We start from the raw sequence: 17,921 nt of genomic DNA on the forward strand, positions 1-17,921 counted from the left end.
GACGTTGGTCCCAGCTGCTCCCTCCCCCTTCCCGGCTCCTCCTCTGTGTGGCTTCTTGGTCCACAGACCGATTGTCCCAAACTTTAAATCCTTCCTGAAGCTTCTCCCTTATCTGCGGCGCGAGAGCGAAAGCAGAAGCCGATGGCAGAAGTATGAGATATGGTACTGATGACCGAGCAGGCGGACAGACCTCTGACCCCGTTATTCTCAGCAGAACAACTTCCCTGCAAGGACTCCCGAGGGAACCGCTCGACGTGAGTGTGGGAAAGATGCAGCCAGGGCCCGAGGCTGCCTTTCAGTTTAAGTTGGGGGAAAGCGATTGATGGGGGTGGGGGTTTAAGCGTTGGGCTTATTTGCATCTGCATCCTGCTTCAGAGTGTGGATTTGAATTAAAGGCCTCTGCTGGCTCTGTAAAAGCACGAATTTAGCGAGTACGTGGCACGAAATACAGCCAAGATAGGGTTAATTTGCATTCCAGATGGCAAAAGTTATGTTGTAGCGCCGAAGGCCAATTTTACGCCTGCCCCGTCTCTTTAACTCAAAGAGATGTTTCTGTGCGTTTGAATGGGAATCTCCAGAATCTCGGTGCCCCAACATGTTTTGTTCCTGTGATATAAACCATTACAGCAACACCGGGTAATACGAGCACGGGGAGAGACAAGTGGAAACCTGAGGCAGCTGCTTTTTGAGAACGTTTAAAGATTACGTGAGAGGTGTTCGCTACGGCACAAGTTTGCCAGCTTCTCCCAGGAGAACAGAGAGCAGCGACTTAACTGTGTCATGTCTGCAGGTCTGAGGTGGACAATGGAGGCGAAGGGAGGCAGCGGAAGCACGGAAGGTCACCTGGGGACCTCCAGCTCTGTCTGGAGACAGCGTCTGACCAGTCCAAGAGCAGGAGGAAACCACTCGGCGTCAGGTGGACAATGTGTATATTTTTATTGTTTATAAGCACTATATAAACCTTTAATGACAAGTAATAAATTAATAACAAGTTCATTTTAATGTCAAACATAAAAGGACTAAATTAAAGTGAAAAGAAAGGATTTTTTTGGACTTGTTTTTTAGTTCAAAATGTGCTAGTTTTCCATTTTAACTGCAGCTCTGCAGCTGCGCCCATCCTCCTACATACCTGCACGACCAGAGAGCTGTTTACTGATTATGTTGCTGCTGTTCAAGCAGCTTTTACTTAACCACGTATGACATGCTGCGGAGCCAAATTAGAGGGGTTTACTTTTTTGCCTGATAACAGTGTTTAGTGATAGTTTGAGTTATAAATCTGTGACAGTACTTTTCCTTCTGCAGTTACTGTTACTCGTCCTCCTCAGGTGTTGCCATGATAGTTAACTGTAAACACTGACCTTTCATTTGCCAGACTGAAACCTGTGGAGCAGCTTTCGCCAGTGCTAAGTCCATGTGACTTAGAAACAAAGTTTGAAAGGAAGAAATGGCAGCCTACCCAGGTAAAAGAACAACAACAACAAAAACAACCCACATACTGATCCATTGACAAATACCACCAAACCCCAAACTGTTTTTATGTATATACATTTGCCATTTTCTTAATTTAAAACTTTGCCTTTCAGTTGTCAAAAACAAACACCCAGTTCCATAAGTTATTTAAGGAGGTCAGCAAAGATGAGCAGCTCAAGCAAAGTAAGTTTCACCTTTTGCTTTCAGGCAAAAAACAAAGGAATGTGACAGTATTAATGTGAAAATGTAACCAACAGGTTACACTTGTGCCCTCCAGAGAGATATTTTGTATCAGGGCAAGTTGTTTGTCTCTGATAACTGGATCTGCTTCCACTCCAAAGTCTTTGGCAAAGATACCAAGGTACGTCACTGTTAACTCTAGTGAGGAATTTATCTGAAATCTTTGCGATTAGCTTGTTTGTTAAAGAACATGAGGTCTTGTCCTTCACAGATTTCAATCCCGGCGATGTCCGTGACACTTATCAAAAAAACGAAAACAGCGCTGTTAGTGCCAAACGCCCTCGTGATCGAAACTCCGAGTGAACAGGTAAGAAAGCATTTGATGCAGTCAGCTTTTCCCCGACTTTCCTCTCAACCCGCTACCTGGCAGATGGGGGGCTGTAGTTGAGTCTTGTTCTGTTAGAAGTCAATAGGGCGATCGTGGCTCAAGAGTCGGCAGTTCGTCTTGTAATCGGAAGGTTGCCGGTTCGAGCCCCGGCTCCGACAGCCTCGGTTGTTGTGTCCTTGGGCAAGACACTTTGCCCGTTGCCTACTGGTGGTGGTCAGAGGGCCCGGTGGCGCCAGTGTCCGGTAGCCTCGCCTCTGTCAGTGCGCCCCAGGGTGGCTGTGGCTACAATGTAGCTTGCCATCACCAGTGTGTGGATGATTGAAAAATGTAAAGCGCTTTGGGGTCCTTAGGGACTAAGTAAAGCGCTCTACAAATACAGGCCATTTACCATTTACTTCCTGTTAAAAGGGGAATTTTTTATCTCCACAGTCACCAAATGCCGCTTCTGCAGTATATGCTAAAAGTAAAATGGAATTAAAATGAAAGTGATGCTAAATCTCTCTTTTCCAGCATGTGTTTGTGTCATTCCTCTCTCGAAACGCCACCTACAAGCTTCTGAAGTCAATCTGCCTTCATTTAGAGGTAAATGGCATCTTCTATACGGGTTATGCAACTTGTTCTAGCGGTATTCATTAGCTAGCTACATTTAGTCTTCTGCAGGAAATCTACGTCCTAATTTACAACACAACCATTGTAAGTTAGAATATATTACTTTACAAAAACACTGAGCATTTTCTCTTCACCCTGCACCACAACCTTCCACACCATTCGAGTCATTGCAGGCTACGTAAACCTGAGGTGTTGTTACATTTGTCGAGATGTGCTCGTCAGGTCATGTGGAACGTTCCAGTTAGAGTTCCTGCTGAACCATAATTCAGGCATTACTGCTGAAACACGTCATGTTCTTTGCACTTTAATAAATCAAATTAACTACATTTTTTAGAGAGTGTCTGTACTTTCTTTCTCTTCTGTGTTTCTTTAAGACTGGGCAGTTACCAGAAGTTACTTTGTATCTTGGACGCAGTATATTAAACATTAGTGTGTTCCAGCTTCCTCTCTTGTTACACTGTAAACTCTGTGTATATTAAATTGTGTCTAAATCCAATACTGGGCTCTAGCAAAGGCCCAGTACTGAAAAGTATCAAAATTCAAAAGTTAGCAACTAGTTAGCAAGTAGCTAACAGAGACAGTTTAGCATTTAGCTGCTAAAGAGCCAGGTACTCAATGCAGGAGTTGCAAGCAAATGGAAGGGGGTGATTTTTAATTTAGTCAGCTAAACAGAGAGAAATATGTTCACTAAATGCCTGTAAACACACAACTCTAGCTTAGCTTTTTTTCCTCACGTGTGTTTAAATAGGCAACTGTTTGTTAATGCAGATGAAAACTTTGCTAAAGCAAATAGTGAAAAGGCAGCGTCTAACCAAAACGGAGGGAGTGACTTCATTTTTCTGCACGTTGTGTGCATAGAAACAGACAACCAAATGAATTCTGCTGCTGGATTCTGTCTGAATAGGCAACTGTTTGCAGACAGTTTCATAAGTCAATACCAGCTAAGTCTGTTGTCATTACAGGTGGATAAGTCCTGTGGCAGCCCCGTGACTTCCTCTTGTGAAAACAGCTTCAGAATCAAGTGCCCATCGTCACTTCCTCTGGTCAGTAAGGGGTCTGTTCTTTTTCTGAGATGTTTATTTGTTATTTTCTGTTGCGATAGAAAGAGCTATACACATAGCTTGTTTTCATGTGATACAACGCCTACATTGTATGTGGTGACCCATGTTTCATGTGGGCTGCAGGACTTTTCTAGAGACTTCTCTGACCTCGATGGAGTTGTGCAGCAGAGACGGCAGGAAATGATGGAGAGCAGCAGCTCCGGGTCTCAGACTCCAGATTATGACAAGTTAGCTGGTGTGTCACCCATCTTCTTTCCTCCTGTGTAATTATATAGCTACTGTGTACTCGCTCTAATCTACTGTACACAGTTTGTAGAGTCATTGTTTGTCTCTGTAAGGGGTGTCAGGTGTCACTGTGGCTTAGACAGCCTTTAGTATTTAGCTGGAGTCAAGCCAAGTGAGCCTCTGGGACTTTGTTTTTATTATAGTGAAGACACTTTTCACAGAAAGAAATCTCATTAAATAATTAACGTAATCTCCATTTTATTCTCAATGACAGCCATCAGCACTGACACAATTAGTTTTTTTTTTTTTTTATATTTTACAGACTAAAAGGACATGTCACATTTGCGAGCTTGTTAGCCTCTTAACATTTATTCAAAGTCGCCAGCCACTGGAGTCACAGCGTTTTTCTCTGTTGCTTTGAGCAGACTTCAGCGGCCTCCCAGGCACATTTCTGAACACAGCGAAGAGCGGAGAAGTTTCAGTCCACGCAGATATTCACCTCCAGACTCCCAGCCAAAAGCACGGACCCGCCCTCAAGAGCGGTACTTTGATAATGGCTTTCTAAAAAAGAAAAGATGCTTTGTTGCTAATGCTTCTGTAGTTTTCGATTTCACTGTTTAGCAGGAGCTATTGAATGTTGATAAACGGAAAAGTTTCAGTTGGATATCAGGATAATCCACGCTTTTGCCACTGACCTTTATTAAAAAACCTATTTTGACAAAATTAGAAGAATTATATTTGTACATTATATCTGCAAACTACAAAAGAAGGCCTGAGAACAGCTCAATATCCCAGCCTGCCGCTATCACACCCCAGCTTACCAGTCAGCATGTCATATCTTCTTTGTTTGATAACCAATAGTTTAAAGACCAAGTTTAAAGACAGCTGACATACTCATACTGTTGTATATGCTACAGTTAGAGGCACACGTGTCTTGTGGAAACAGATGCAGAACACAGAAATTAGAAATTTGACATTCTATCATAAAGTATTTGTAACATTTCTTTATTTCTTTCTAAATAGTTCCTTGCCTTGTTGATGAACATTACCAGAGATACTCATTTTTTTCCTTTGTTGCTTTCACATGTAGACCCAAGCAAGCCAACGCGGGGAGCTTCTCCAAAAGACAAGTCCTCACAGCCGATGTCATTACAAGCCATCCTCCTCATCTATCTGTTTCTGTGAGCAGCCTCTCATTATGTGGAATTTGAGAAGCCCGAGCAGTCTGACAGACACTTGTTAGGATGTCAAAATCATTTACATCATTTGGCTTAGTGACTGTTCTTTTTGGCTATGATTTGAATCCTCGTGTTTCACTGTGTTTCTGTGTATTTAACAGAGTCGGCGTTCTTGTCTTGTCCTCCTGTTACATGGCGTTCAAGATTGTGGCTCTCGAGCAACGTTTGAACTCTTTGGTTTCAACAGGAGAACATATGTACAGTGAGTAAGTAAGGATTTAAACTTCTTTAGAAACTTTAAGGATTGTGAAATACACATATTCACCACATTTCCAAATGCATGGTTTTTCTTAGGTAGCGCAACTTTCTCATTATTTGGTTAATAATTTGGTGTAAATCTTAATGCAGCAACACTGCGAGCCAAAGGTCACAGGATGAAGTGAATGCTGAGATCTACGGGGAACTGTCGACCAACCTGTTCAAGCTGGAGAAGGTTTGTCAGATTTTGTGAGCTAAACAGCAGTTATAGGTGCTAATAAAAATTGTATTGTTAGATATAATATTTGAACTTAAAATATTGCAAACTAGATCTGGCTGATTTGTCATTATAATAGAGTCAGCAAAGCAATAATTAGAGCCTGAACAACATAGGATTTTTAAGACTGATACTGATATTTATGTGATTAAGAAATCTGGAGTATTGGCTGATATTTTCTCAGATATCCGAAACAAAATAGATATTCATAGCATTTCTTATTTAAAGTAACTTACGAGTTATTTCTAAGATTATATGACAATACAGTTTAAAAATATTCTTCCGTTATTGTGCTATCAAGTCGCTCATTTACCTTCTGGCCGATTCTGCTCGGATCAGCTGTTTATTGTTGTGTTGCAGAGTGCCCCCTGGTGGACAAACTGTGCAAACAGCTTTAAGGTAGCTGCAGGTTTTTTTTTTCCTGTTGCTTCTTTACTCTTTAAATTTGTATTTACTGGCCATTACAAATGCTGATACTGATATATCAGCAAATAGCTGTGGGGCCAATATATTGGTCAGGTTATAACTTCTGGCCAAACTAGTGCATTTTAAAGTAGCCAATCACACCGGAAAGCTGTAAGCAGCTGTGCCTGGATGTGCCCTCAGAGGTGCTGTCCTCCTCATATGACATCATCTTAATATTGATGTCCCTCTGCAGCTAGTGCACTTTGCCTCATTCCAAGCAGCTGTAAATGCAATCAACACAGACAGTCAGTACTGCGCAATGCACTGTTGACAGGAGACTTTTAGCAGTGTGATAGAAAAATGTAACATAAACCAGTAATGCTAAAACAAATCCAGGGAATCCAGTCTAATAAATTGTACCTTCTTTGCTTTACTGTCACTCTGACTGACACTGACTGTGCTGTTCTCTCCTGATTGCAAAGTCAGGATTCCCTTTAATACTGAAACAGGTGAAAATACTAAAAACATGTATAAGGGTGACAGACCAGGGATAGCAAACTCATTTTACATTGTGGGCCACATACAGCCCACTTTAATCTTAAGCGAGCCAAACCAGTGAAACTCTTCTTTTTGTTACTGTACAGAAGTTTAACTACACTTTTAACCCTAATGAGAAAGAAGTCATTTTTCTAAACGACATAGAAATGCTAATGTAGTAAATGAAAGAAAGCACGACTGGGAATTGATAAGAATTTAACTGATTCCACTTTCAATATCAGTTATTGATTCTCATTGACCCTGCCTGACAGTCACCACCATCGCCATCAGTAAGGACACAAATATGATCTTTCTCTTAGATATGAACACAAAGCAAAGATCAAAACCAGCATGAAGAAGCTTTAAAGCGATCACAAACAGGAGGCTGCAGACTGACTGCTCATCAGTCTGTCATCAGACAGTACCTGTTGAAGTTCAGAGTCTGGCTGCTAGGCTGGGGTCAGGATTCATTCAGCTAACATCACTCTGGGTTCTTGGCTAGCTTAGCATTAGCATGCTATCTGTGCAGGTGCCTGCAAAGAGCTGAAGTTGTGTTAACAGCATAATGCAATTGTTTCTGTCCTGGATGCAGTATGCACTTTACTATGGCGCTGTCATAATAAAGTGCAAAAAACCCCAAAAACGACTATACTATATTTATTTACTACTTAAATATTTATTTGTGCACATGGATTTAATTATTGGGGCCAAAGCGCTCACCGTGTGACAATCCTTGTACGCGTGTGTGCACCTCTTGACCTTTGTAACCTGGCGCAGCTGGATTGAAGATGCGAGTGTAGGATCATCTTTTTTGCCCCCATTTTAATGACATCACACCCAGAAATGTGACTCCTTGTAAAACCACAACATTTTGGTTTTTTGTTTATAGTATTTTTTTTATTTACATTACATTCATTCTGATAGAAACAGAAAGGTACAAAAAACAGAAAAACAGAGATTCAGTAAGACTATGGTGAAGGTGACTTTTATTAAGATGCACATTTTAGAAAAAAGAAATTTCAGAAGTCTTGGCTTCAGAAATATTTTACTGGGAATGAAATGATGATTGATGGTGTCACATTTTAAATCTAACCACAGTTGTACAAAGCCAGCTGTTGCCTTCAAGGACCCAGTCTTTATGCTAAGCTAAGCTAATCAACATGTTTAACATAATTGTGAATTATAAAGTATCCCTCACTTGCGTTTGTTTTTTCCACACCACAGATTCAGAAAAACCTCCAGAAACTCCTGGAGGAGACTTAAAAGAAGACTGTGGTCTGTTGTAGTGTCCACAGAGAAGAGCGAGTGCTGTGTAGAAGAGATCGTGCTTGAGCTGTGCAGATCAGCCGTGATCAGATTTGGTCATAACTTTCTTGCCAAAGCATGGACAGCTCATACACAAAGCATTCTTTAGACTGTGTGAAGTGAAATTGTGCAATAATGACTTCTTTCCCTTTTGCACTCAGGTCTATTTGATTTTAACAGAAAGCTGTGCTGAAGCAGTGTGCTAGTTTGCTAGTGGTAGTGTTAGCGAAGTGACTATGTTTTATTTATTTAGCTTTCATGTTACATTTCACAGTAGTAAGATTGTTAATAAGTTGTCAGGTCCAAAGGTTCTATTTCATGTCAAGGTCAATGTTTTTGTCAGCATTAAAATGTCAGTAAGTTATATTTTTATCATGCTTATGACTCACTCATCAAAAGATTGTACAACACTCAGCTTGTTCTTATGGTGTGATGTCAACAGATATGTATAAATATACACTTTGCTTTGTGAAATCACACAACAGTAAGAGCAAATCAGAGTTTAAAATATATTTTTTATTGTAAGTGTGGAATTTTTAATTTTCATACGAACCAACTGCTGTTTCATTCAGATGCAATTGTATAGTTTCTCAAACCTAGCAGCGTGTACTGCATTTACCCTGTTCCCATTCTGTTTTCACTTTGTTTGTGTGCATGAAAAACAAAAAAAAAATGTGTTTTAACTTTAGTTGTGACCCTTCAGATCACAGCTTCTGCCTTTGTGATTGTATCACAGCTCTAAAATAAACGGTTTTTCATGAAGTGTTTCTTGAAACTGGCGTTAACAGCTTTTTTACTTAGGAGCACCAGGTTACATAAGGCTGATCACTCAGCCAGGTGACGCGCCTGCAGACCACAGACAAATGAATGCAAACAGCACCGATGTAACACAAGAACATGATGACTGGCCTGCTCACAGCAGTGAAAGAAGAACTCTCTTTACTACAGTGTACAATAACACTTTACCACAAATAAAAGACTAATGTGTGCGCTTTTTAAAATTCTGCAGTGGGAGTTTGTTTTTGTTGTAATTTTTCCCCTACAGTGTTTTTATTGGGTGACAGGTAAAGGTAGACCAGTTTGGCATGGAGTAATACATGGAGAAAGTGATTTGGAACTGGCTTCTTGACATAAGCCACACCTTACCTGAAAAAGACGTCATCTGGATGGCAACGTGTTACTCCAAAATTCCCATCTTAAACAAGCTCGGCCTCAGAAAACATATTGATCTTGTTTTTTTAATCTTTGCATTGAATGTTATCTTGCATTTGTGAACTGCTGTTCAGTCACACTTCAGTACAGTTCAGTAATGGTGCTCAGCATTGTCCTTGTGTAGTTTTCTCTGATTTCAATTCAGAACATTATGCACCATAATCGTTGATAATACCACATTATTTGTAATTTTATGTTGAGAAATAAGTGATGGACATTTAAAACTGAAACATAGTTCAAACTGTTCCGATGATGAGGATGCTGCTGTGACTTATAAAGTGTCCCCTTATTTTTATTTGTTCTCTAAATAGTGTCACCAACATTAGCTACCCCAAATCACTAGAGATTATCAGTTCATTTTAACATTCCAGGTGACAGCAAGTCAAAATTATGTTACCTGTCCAGCAGCAGCCTGCATTAAGCTTTAATATTGCTATAAACTGAAATGGATCAGTGTACGCCTTTTATTCACTGTTATGTTTAAGTTTTGGGTGACGGCACAAAGACTGAGAGAGGTGGATAGAGAGGGAGAGAGTAGGATGAACACAGCAAAGAGAGAGCAAAAAGAAACAGGTAAGAGTGGACATGTGGTCAAATTCACCAAAAATTATATATATAGGCCTATTGTATGCCTCTTTAAAATGTGTGACATTTAAGGGATCTTTATTGTGTGATTGAAATTAAAATTGTCCTTAAGGTAAGTTTACTCAGTTACAACAATAAAGTACAAATTCAGTTCCATTCAGTTTTATTTATATAGCACCGAATCCCAACAACAGTGACCTCGTGACATGGTATATTATAAGGTAAAGACCCTACAACATTAGAGATAAAACCCCAAGAATCAGATGACCCTCTGTGAGCACTTGGCAACAGTGGGAAGGGAAAACTCCCATTTCAAAGGAAGAAACCTCGGGCTCAGAGGTGGCTACCATCTGTCGTGACTGGTTGGGTGTGAGGGCTCTCTGGATGAGAGCCAGAGTTATATTAATAACTAATGATTAAATGCAAAGTGGTGTATAAATACATGGAGGGTGTAGTTGCAGTTAAGTAAAATGTGAAAAAGTCATCATGTAAATGAACAAAACATTACTTTAAAAAGAGTATTTACAGTGCAGTATTCAGTTATAAAATGGGTGACTTTCAGTATTTGTACTTCATTCCCTACTTTGCATTGTACTTTGTAGAAAGAAAAAAAAACCTTGAGCAGCTCAACATGCTAATCACACTAATACATGTACTTAGTCATTCAACTACTGTACTGTACTGTACTACATATTGGGCCCAATATGAGGCCATGAAAAGCGCAGTGAATGGTTTTTAAAGTACATTTAATGATATATCAGTACAGATGCTCAGAAATTTACAAATGATAGAAATACATATGTTGAAACAGACTGAAAAAAATTGGCTGTCAGGAAAAAAAACTGTCTTATAAAATTCGCGATTTTTTTGCTTCCGGAACAAATGCACAAAAAGACCCCAAAAAAGAAATCTTTCTACCTTCTGCAAAGTTCATCGCCCCAGAAAAGACAAGTCAAAACAAGTAAAAAAAAATAAAAATGTAACAGCCTCCCGATTATGACCGATATATCATTTACGTCACTGATACATCCGTAACTGAAATTAACTCAGAACAATTTGTTTATTTTTTTAAATGGTCATTCAGAATCAGAAGATTATTTACGGTGATGTTTTTGGTGGGAGTGAAACAACAATCTACTGATAAAACCAATAAAAATAAGATATGATAATAAGAAATAACCACTGTTGGAAGCCTTATTTACTCTTATCGCCTTAATCATGTGCAGTAATTAAAGTTGAAATGAGAAACTTTGCATTTGAAAGATGCTCTTCTACTGGGCACTCAAAATGCTTTCTTACAACAAGCATCATTCATCCACACCTTCATACATAATGTGCGCACATTTTAAATATAAATTAATATTACTGTAGCAGTATTTTTTTTAAAAAAAAAAAGATAAAATGGCCACATTTAAGAAGGCAGGACCTGCAGTTATTGTCCTTTTCCAGACATTTATCTGGCACTTACTTTGGGGTTTTCTGCAGCTCGTCCTCGGGGCCCTCCAGACACAGAGACAGCAGGTCGTAACCCAGGATCTTCTGGGCTATGGTGAACATTTCTTTAATGTTGGGGTATTTCAAAAGTCCTCTGCCCATGCCCACAAACTGGCTGCCCTGACTGGGGAAGAGGAGCACGGAGCAGCCGCTGCTTTTGGGTCTCCGCTGAGGCGCCGCTGCTGGCTCGCTGTTCGGGGGAAAAGCGGGGGCTTCAGCCGGAGGAGGGTAATCTCCAGCCGTGGAACCGGGCTTGTTGGTGGACAGCGTCCTGCTCAGAGAGACCAGCGACCTGACCTTCCCTCTGGAAGATGCCGCCATCCTGACTGCCACTGATGCCAACATGAGCTGTTCCTCATCCAACGACGTGTCTGCAGATGAAATAAGACGCACAGCCCGCCCGGACAAACTGTAATCACCAAAAGAGTCAACTTTGCTTGAACTCAATTCTGATATCTGCTCGGCATGACACCTCACAGGGAGACGAAAACAACCGCCAGAGGAGAAAAGAACAAAATCTTCAGCGAAGGAAGATGATATCTCCAATAAAACTATTTTTGAAGCCATTATGGGACTTGACAAAAAATTTGAAGCACAACTGGAGGATATCAAGGAACAAAACAGACAAAGTGCAGCTATGGTTGCCAGCTTGGCTAAGGCTGTAGAGTTTAACGCTGCAGAGATAGCTGATTGCAAACTGAAAGTTGTTAAACTGGCAAATGCGAATGAACTGCTGCTTAAAGAAAACGAAGACTTGAAAAGAAGAGTGAGAGAACAAGAGCGCTACCGAATGAGGTGGTGCCTAAAACTGAAAGGGGTGAAGGAAGACAAAGACGAAAACATTAGAGTGAAGGTTTTGCAAACGCTTCAGAAGATTGCCCCTGACTTGAACTTAGAAGAGGCTGTTGATATTGTCCACCGCTTAGGGAAACAAGTTGATGGCAGAAACAGAAACATCATTATTCTATTCACACAGAGGCGAATTAAAGAAGAATTGTGGAGGCGCACCAAAGATTCTTCAACCTGCAAGCAAGAAGGCATCAGCTTCACAGAGATGTTGCTGCAGGAGGACATACAAGATCGACAGCGCCTATGGCCTCTGGTGGAGGAAGAAAGACGTGCAAAACTACAAATATCTGTAGTTTCCACTCCGTATATTTTCAAAACAAACTCGTTACTTTGGGTTTAACGCATTTGGGGGAAGTTAATATTTCACGTCACTGCAGGCCTTCAAACAATGAGATTTGAGCCTAAACAGTGAAAGGCAGTCACATTTTAATCAGTAGAGGATGTCGCATAAAAAGAGATGAAAGAACAAACCATGTACTGTAGTTTTGATTTATTTATTTTTAGCACAACACCAGAACAACCCCACGTGCCCATAATTTGCGGTACTTCAGAAAAAAAGGAGTGAACATAAAAGGGAGTAAAATGTTGTGTCAGGTAATTTCAAATGCAGCATTTCTATCACCTCAACAAACACTAACTGTGTCACAGTGTGTTGCTATCTAAAGCTCTACTTGCTGTATTTCACAGGAAGAGAAAGAATGAGAGCTAACTTCACTCAGAGATATAGAAAGAAAGAGAAAGAAACCAGGCTGTATTTAAAGGTAAGGACTGCTTAGTGATATTTGATAAAATGTAGTTGTATTTTCACAGGGACATAAAGTGCTTGTCTTACTCCCTTCTTCTAGCTCGAAATTACTTGCCAAGTGGTAAGGACCGTTCATGGTCACACGGTGAGAACATTGGTGTTGACTATGAAGAGATAGGGTCAGACAGGGGAGGGGCCAGTCAGATTTATCAACTCAACCTCCTTAAAGCATGGAGAGAGGCTGAAACCAATCTCTGGTGAGCCCGGTTAAGGAAAGAGATGAGTTGGTGCCTGAGATGCCAAATTCCAACATCCTCATTCCCGCCATTGAGATAACACTCTCACACAGGCCCAGAGAGCAGATGTTGCTGCATTGCAGATGTGTTATACCCCCTGCCCAGCCGAATGACTCTCAAAAAGAAAATTTTGCAGAAAATCAATGTGATCGCTTGGATCACTGGAATTATCATCTCGATATCTCTTGTCCTTCTTTCATTTCAGACGTCTTGAAAACAAGTTTTAACAAAGTCCTGGAGAAGTGCCCAATGCTGGAGGACCTCCTGCTTTACCCCTGGCTCAGATAAACTCCTCTCTGACACAAACACACACGCATACTGAATTCACATCTTGCCATACAAATGTGATACAGTAACCAAATTTCTTTCTTTCAGAAAAAAAGAAAATTGGGAGATTCAAAAATTTCCTCACAGTAATGTTTGCATCAGTCTATCAGACGAATCCCCTCCAAGTCCAATATTTACATCAGTTACAGTGATAATGCTTGGTGTCTACTTTCAGCCACCGCAGTAGAATGCCAGGAATGAATCTCATTGAAATTGTAGTTGCATTTGCTATTTCATTTAATTGTCATGGATGATACACAGATAACCCAACAGCAAACAGAGGAAAACAATGGGCTTAAATACACAGAGGGATAAATGAGGGAATAAGACACAGGATGAGAGCACAGCTGCGAGAAATCACAAACAACAAGACCATGGGGAAGGAAAACTGAAAACACTAACATAGTCTAAGGAGCTTAGAAAGAAAACGTCTGGACTTCTTTAAGTTGCTTGAAGATGTTCAAGCAAAGTTTAAGTTCTTTTCATCCGAGAAGGTGAAACATCTTCAAGCAACTTCAAGTCCAGACGCTTTCTTTCCAAACTCCTTAGACTACGATGACCTAGATGACTGAGAACCTTCACAGACATGAAAACACTAACACAGCACAAAGTAAAACAGCAAACAAGAGACTTTTACAAAGACACAGAGTTGACACAGAGACATGACTGACTGGGGAGAAATTGGGGAACATGGAAACAAGAGTGACTAGACATGACACGTGGGACACAGGGGCAAGGCAAAGTAACAGAAACCTAAAGCCTAAGAATATAACACAAGAAGAAAACAATAAAGAGAACCAAAAACATACATAAGAATAATCAATGAATATAAATGAACAAACACAAAACACTGGGTCACAGACTCACTACCATGACAGTTAAATGTACATAATAAATATTTTAAATCAGATGACAATGTAGCTGACACTGTGTTTATTATAATGTGTGTGGTCAACCACAAATCTTCATACTGTCATCCATAGATGAGGTCTTTATACAAATGATGAAAGATAATGAAAGAAACTGTTTAATTGATATGAAATGATTGAATTATAAGAAATATTATGGCTTTGTCTGCCAGTGTTTTTCTGTAAACTACTTTGAACTACTGGCAGTCAGTGAAGTCACTGAAAGGCAAGATTCTATGTTGTGTTGCCGTAGTTTCCAGAGTTTACTTATAAAGCTCACTTACAGAATTCAGTTAGAAAAGTCAAGTATTTGAAGGGTGCACATTTGAAGGAATATTAACTCAATCTTAGCTCATTACGGTTTACATTTTCGATTTTAAAGGGTCTCCGAAATTACAATGAAAAAGGAAACAAGAAAAATTGCCACTCCAGCCGATAAGAAAGATTCAGGAGATCAAGGTAAGTAAAATAATAAAATCAAATCCTGGTAAAATCCAAATCCTAGAAATGTTGACACTGTGTGAATCATTTTTGGAGCAATTGAATCATATGTTTAATTGAAAATAGCTTTAATACAAGATGTCTAATCAAAGAAAGGTTACCGGTCTTTTGGTAAAATAATGTAATAAGTTTATTCTTGGACTCAACAGTAAAAACAGACCAACAAGTGCCATCAAGATCTAAGACTTAGTAAACCTAGTATCAACTCGCACTGATCAGTTATTTTTTTCATCCCAAGATTAAACTTGTGATCATTTAAGCAAAAGCAATTTCAAATTCTTTGCCATCAAACTGCTTCCAGTCTTGATGTCGGGGACTCTTTTTCACCACTGTGTTGTTGTCGTTTATAGATTGTAAGAGCAGGACTGCTAAAAGAAAGGCCAGTCCTGAAAAGAAGACCCCAATGAAAAGGAGGAGGGTCGCTGAGCAGGCTGGTCCTTCCACCAGCTCAGATGTGGTCAAAGGAGTGAAGCGCAAGGTTGTGCAAGATGAAGAGGACACAACAAAGAAAGCAAAGAGGGCTAAACTTCTTGACCATATGAGCGGTGACAAGGAGCAAGCATCCTCCTCGTTGGACTCTGGTAAAGGTAGGCTAATTAGTTGAATAAGGGGGTAGATTAAGTGTGGTTGCTAGGTTTAAGATATTGGTGTTTAGTGTTTGTGTCTATCATCCAGTGAGCTGATGTGCTTTTGGTGTTTTCCACATCTCCAGACTTGAACAACAAACAGGTGTGCGCAAAAAATGGCAAAAGAAAGGCCACGGGAGACGACAGAGAGTCACCCAAGAAAAAAAAAAGGAATGTGGACCAGGACAAAAAATCAGTGGCAGACCAAAAACGTAAGTAGCAAGCAGCTTGGGTTTTATATTCAGGGGAAGGGCAAAAGGAGCATTTAGGCTACAGAGGAGAGTAATTTGTGTCACAGCTGTGATAAAACAAGATTTGCTGTTTTGTCTGTTCAGGTGAATTCCAAGCCAGATATGTGGAGGAGCACCAGCTCGGAGAAGGAGGCTGCGGAGCAGTGTTTTCTGGCTACCGGATAGAAGATCGTTTTCCAGTAAGTGTTCAGATGATGGTAGTAAGACAGGCAGTAACGCAGATAATGGATAATATCGTAAACTGAGACGTCTGCTGTGTTTCCACCTTTCATTATGTCATACTGAGGAAATGCTCACCAATGCTCTGTGTCTTCTAGGTTGCCATCAAACACATTCCCAAAAATAAAGTCTACTGCAAAGTGGCGGTAAGCGTCCAACACTTGAATTAGTTTTACATTACTGGATTGAATGCGGCGTTCCTCATCATCCACTTTGTTGTAATATTTCAGGATGAAAGCGGGAAGATGCTCTCGGTGGAAGTGGCCATTATGGTTAAACTTGCAGGTGAAGCAGAAGGGTCAGTGGGAATATCAGCACCTGTGTCCTTGCTGGAGTGGTTCGACCTTGGCAAAGAGCTGATCCTGGTGCTGGAGAGACCTGTCCCCGCTGTGGACCTGCAAAAATACAAAGCAGAATATGGAAGAACCTTACCAGAGGACAAGGCCAAGGTAGGTTGACTGGGAGAGCCTTAGACTGTACAGCATTCAATCAAGGCAGAAAAGCATTAACTCATTATTGTGTTTTTCATCTTTTCCAGGTCATTCTGAAGCAACTAGTTGATGCTGTAAAGGAACTTGAGGATAAACACATCTTTCATCGGGACATCAAGGGAGAAAACATTCTGATTGAGACCGGCTCCGATGTGCCTCGAGTTCGCATCATTGACTTTGGACTGAGCTGCTTTGTTAAACAGCGATCTCTGTATCGCGTCTTCTATGGTAACATATTCTGCTCCTGCTTTTCACAGATGTAACAATTTGTGTCTTTTGTTTTAGAAGAAATTGTAATTGTGTCTGTTTGTTAGGCACTCCTCTTCACACCCCTCCCGAGTGGTACAGGAGGAGCTGCTACAGGTGTGGACCCACCACGGTGTGGCAAATGGGAGTGGTGTTGTATGAAGCGCTTCATGCACGGCACTTTAGTACCGAGAGGTTCCTCGCAAAGAAACTGAGCATCAAAAAGCGTCTGTCCGCAGGTAAGAAAACTTCACACTTCCAGATTCACTGATGTCTTGGATCACTAGAACTATCATCTTCATCTTTTGGATCTTTTCTTTCTTTCAAGAATGCCAGAATTTCTTGGAGGCGTGTTTAACTATAGCCCCGGAGAAGCGCCCAACACTGGAGGAGCTCCAGCTTCACCCCTGGCTAAGATAACACACACAAACACACAATTCACACCTTATCATATAAGTGTGATACATTGTGGTAACCTCCTTTCTTTTTTCTGTTGGACAGGAATGGGTCAATCTTAAAAAATAAATAAATAAAAAATTAGCTTTTTCGGACTTCCTGTAACCCCCCCAGCCATCCCAGGAAAGGGGATCTCTCTTTGAATGGGCTTTCCCGAGGTTTCTTCCCATCGATCTGGCCCCCTGGGGAGTTTTTCCTCGTCTTCATAGAGAGCTTGGGCTGGGTCAGGAGCTCCATCAAAACTGTCTTTATTTGATGACATTAAAGTCATCAAATAAAGATGTGTTTTACTTAAAGTAAAATTGGATCAAAATAAAACTTGTTTAATTCATCTTTGCTGAGGATTCTCCTTCATTACTATTTTGTTTTGTTTTGTTTTTTTTACCCATGGTGCATTTTGACAAATAAGAAAACTGAATCAGGTTAAAGTGTGCACAAAGACAGTCACACTGCAAATGATCTGAAGACTTGCATCTGTTGCTCTAACCCCCAACTAGTTTAGACAGATTTCCAGGTTCTACCAGAGGTTTTTTCCTTCAAGAAGGGAGTTTTCCCTTCCCACTGTTGCTGAGTGTTTGCTCATAGTGGGTTGTAAAAGCATAAAAGTTAATAAGAGGCATTCATAGCAGAGTTATCACAGAGGGAACTATATAGCTTAAATGTACAATTTCTACAGGACGAATTATAACTTCATTATATATAAAAGCTTCTGTGGATAATTACTCCTATTTGTAACTTTACACAAGAGAAAGTTTGGTGTCACACTATTTATAACAGGTTGGGTTTTGTCCTCTGAGTTGAGCCTTTGGTTGCAGTTTATTG

General features: G+C 40.4%; 2 protein-coding genes across 5 annotated transcripts; both read left to right on the plus strand.

Moving 5' to 3' along the window:
- LOC113025446 (GRAM domain-containing protein 2B-like) lies at nt 1-8,668 on the plus strand. 4 transcript variants are annotated; one of them, XM_026173171.1, is made up of 14 exons: nt 1-254; nt 791-925; nt 1,373-1,460; nt 1,584-1,653; nt 1,728-1,831; nt 1,922-2,017; nt 2,549-2,620; nt 3,610-3,690; nt 3,832-3,943; nt 4,359-4,475; nt 5,024-5,114; nt 5,273-5,377; nt 5,520-5,604; nt 6,007-7,112. In XM_026173171.1, exons 1-14 carry the CDS (start codon nt 160-162, stop codon nt 6,118-6,120), a joined length of 1,365 nt encoding a protein of 454 aa, XP_026028956.1. In that variant the 5' UTR covers nt 1-159; the 3' UTR covers nt 6,121-7,112. The 4 variants fall into 4 exon arrangements, with proteins under 4 accessions (XP_026028956.1, XP_026028957.1, XP_026028958.1 ...); XM_026173172.1 differs by having other exon boundaries at nt 2-254; nt 791-916; nt 6,007-7,111; XM_026173173.1 differs by lacking the exon at nt 6,007-7,112 and adding an exon at nt 7,813-8,668 and having other exon boundaries at nt 3-254.
- Nucleotides 8,669-14,332: 5,664 nt separating this feature from the next.
- Nucleotides 14,333-17,430, plus strand: LOC113025447 (serine/threonine-protein kinase pim-1-like). The gene is made up of 9 exons (XM_026173176.1): nt 14,333-14,768; nt 15,161-15,397; nt 15,523-15,648; nt 15,772-15,866; nt 16,005-16,052; nt 16,137-16,355; nt 16,445-16,625; nt 16,712-16,882; nt 16,972-17,430. Exons 1-9 carry the CDS (start codon nt 14,708-14,710, stop codon nt 17,061-17,063), a joined length of 1,230 nt encoding a protein of 409 aa, XP_026028961.1. The 5' UTR covers nt 14,333-14,707; the 3' UTR covers nt 17,064-17,430.
- Nucleotides 17,431-17,921: the final 491 nt, after the last annotated feature.

The sequence above is a fragment of the Astatotilapia calliptera genome, chromosome 7, assembly GCF_900246225.1.
Source record: "Astatotilapia calliptera chromosome 7, fAstCal1.2, whole genome shotgun sequence".
Lineage (NCBI taxonomy): Eukaryota > Metazoa > Chordata > Actinopteri > Cichliformes > Cichlidae > Astatotilapia > Astatotilapia calliptera.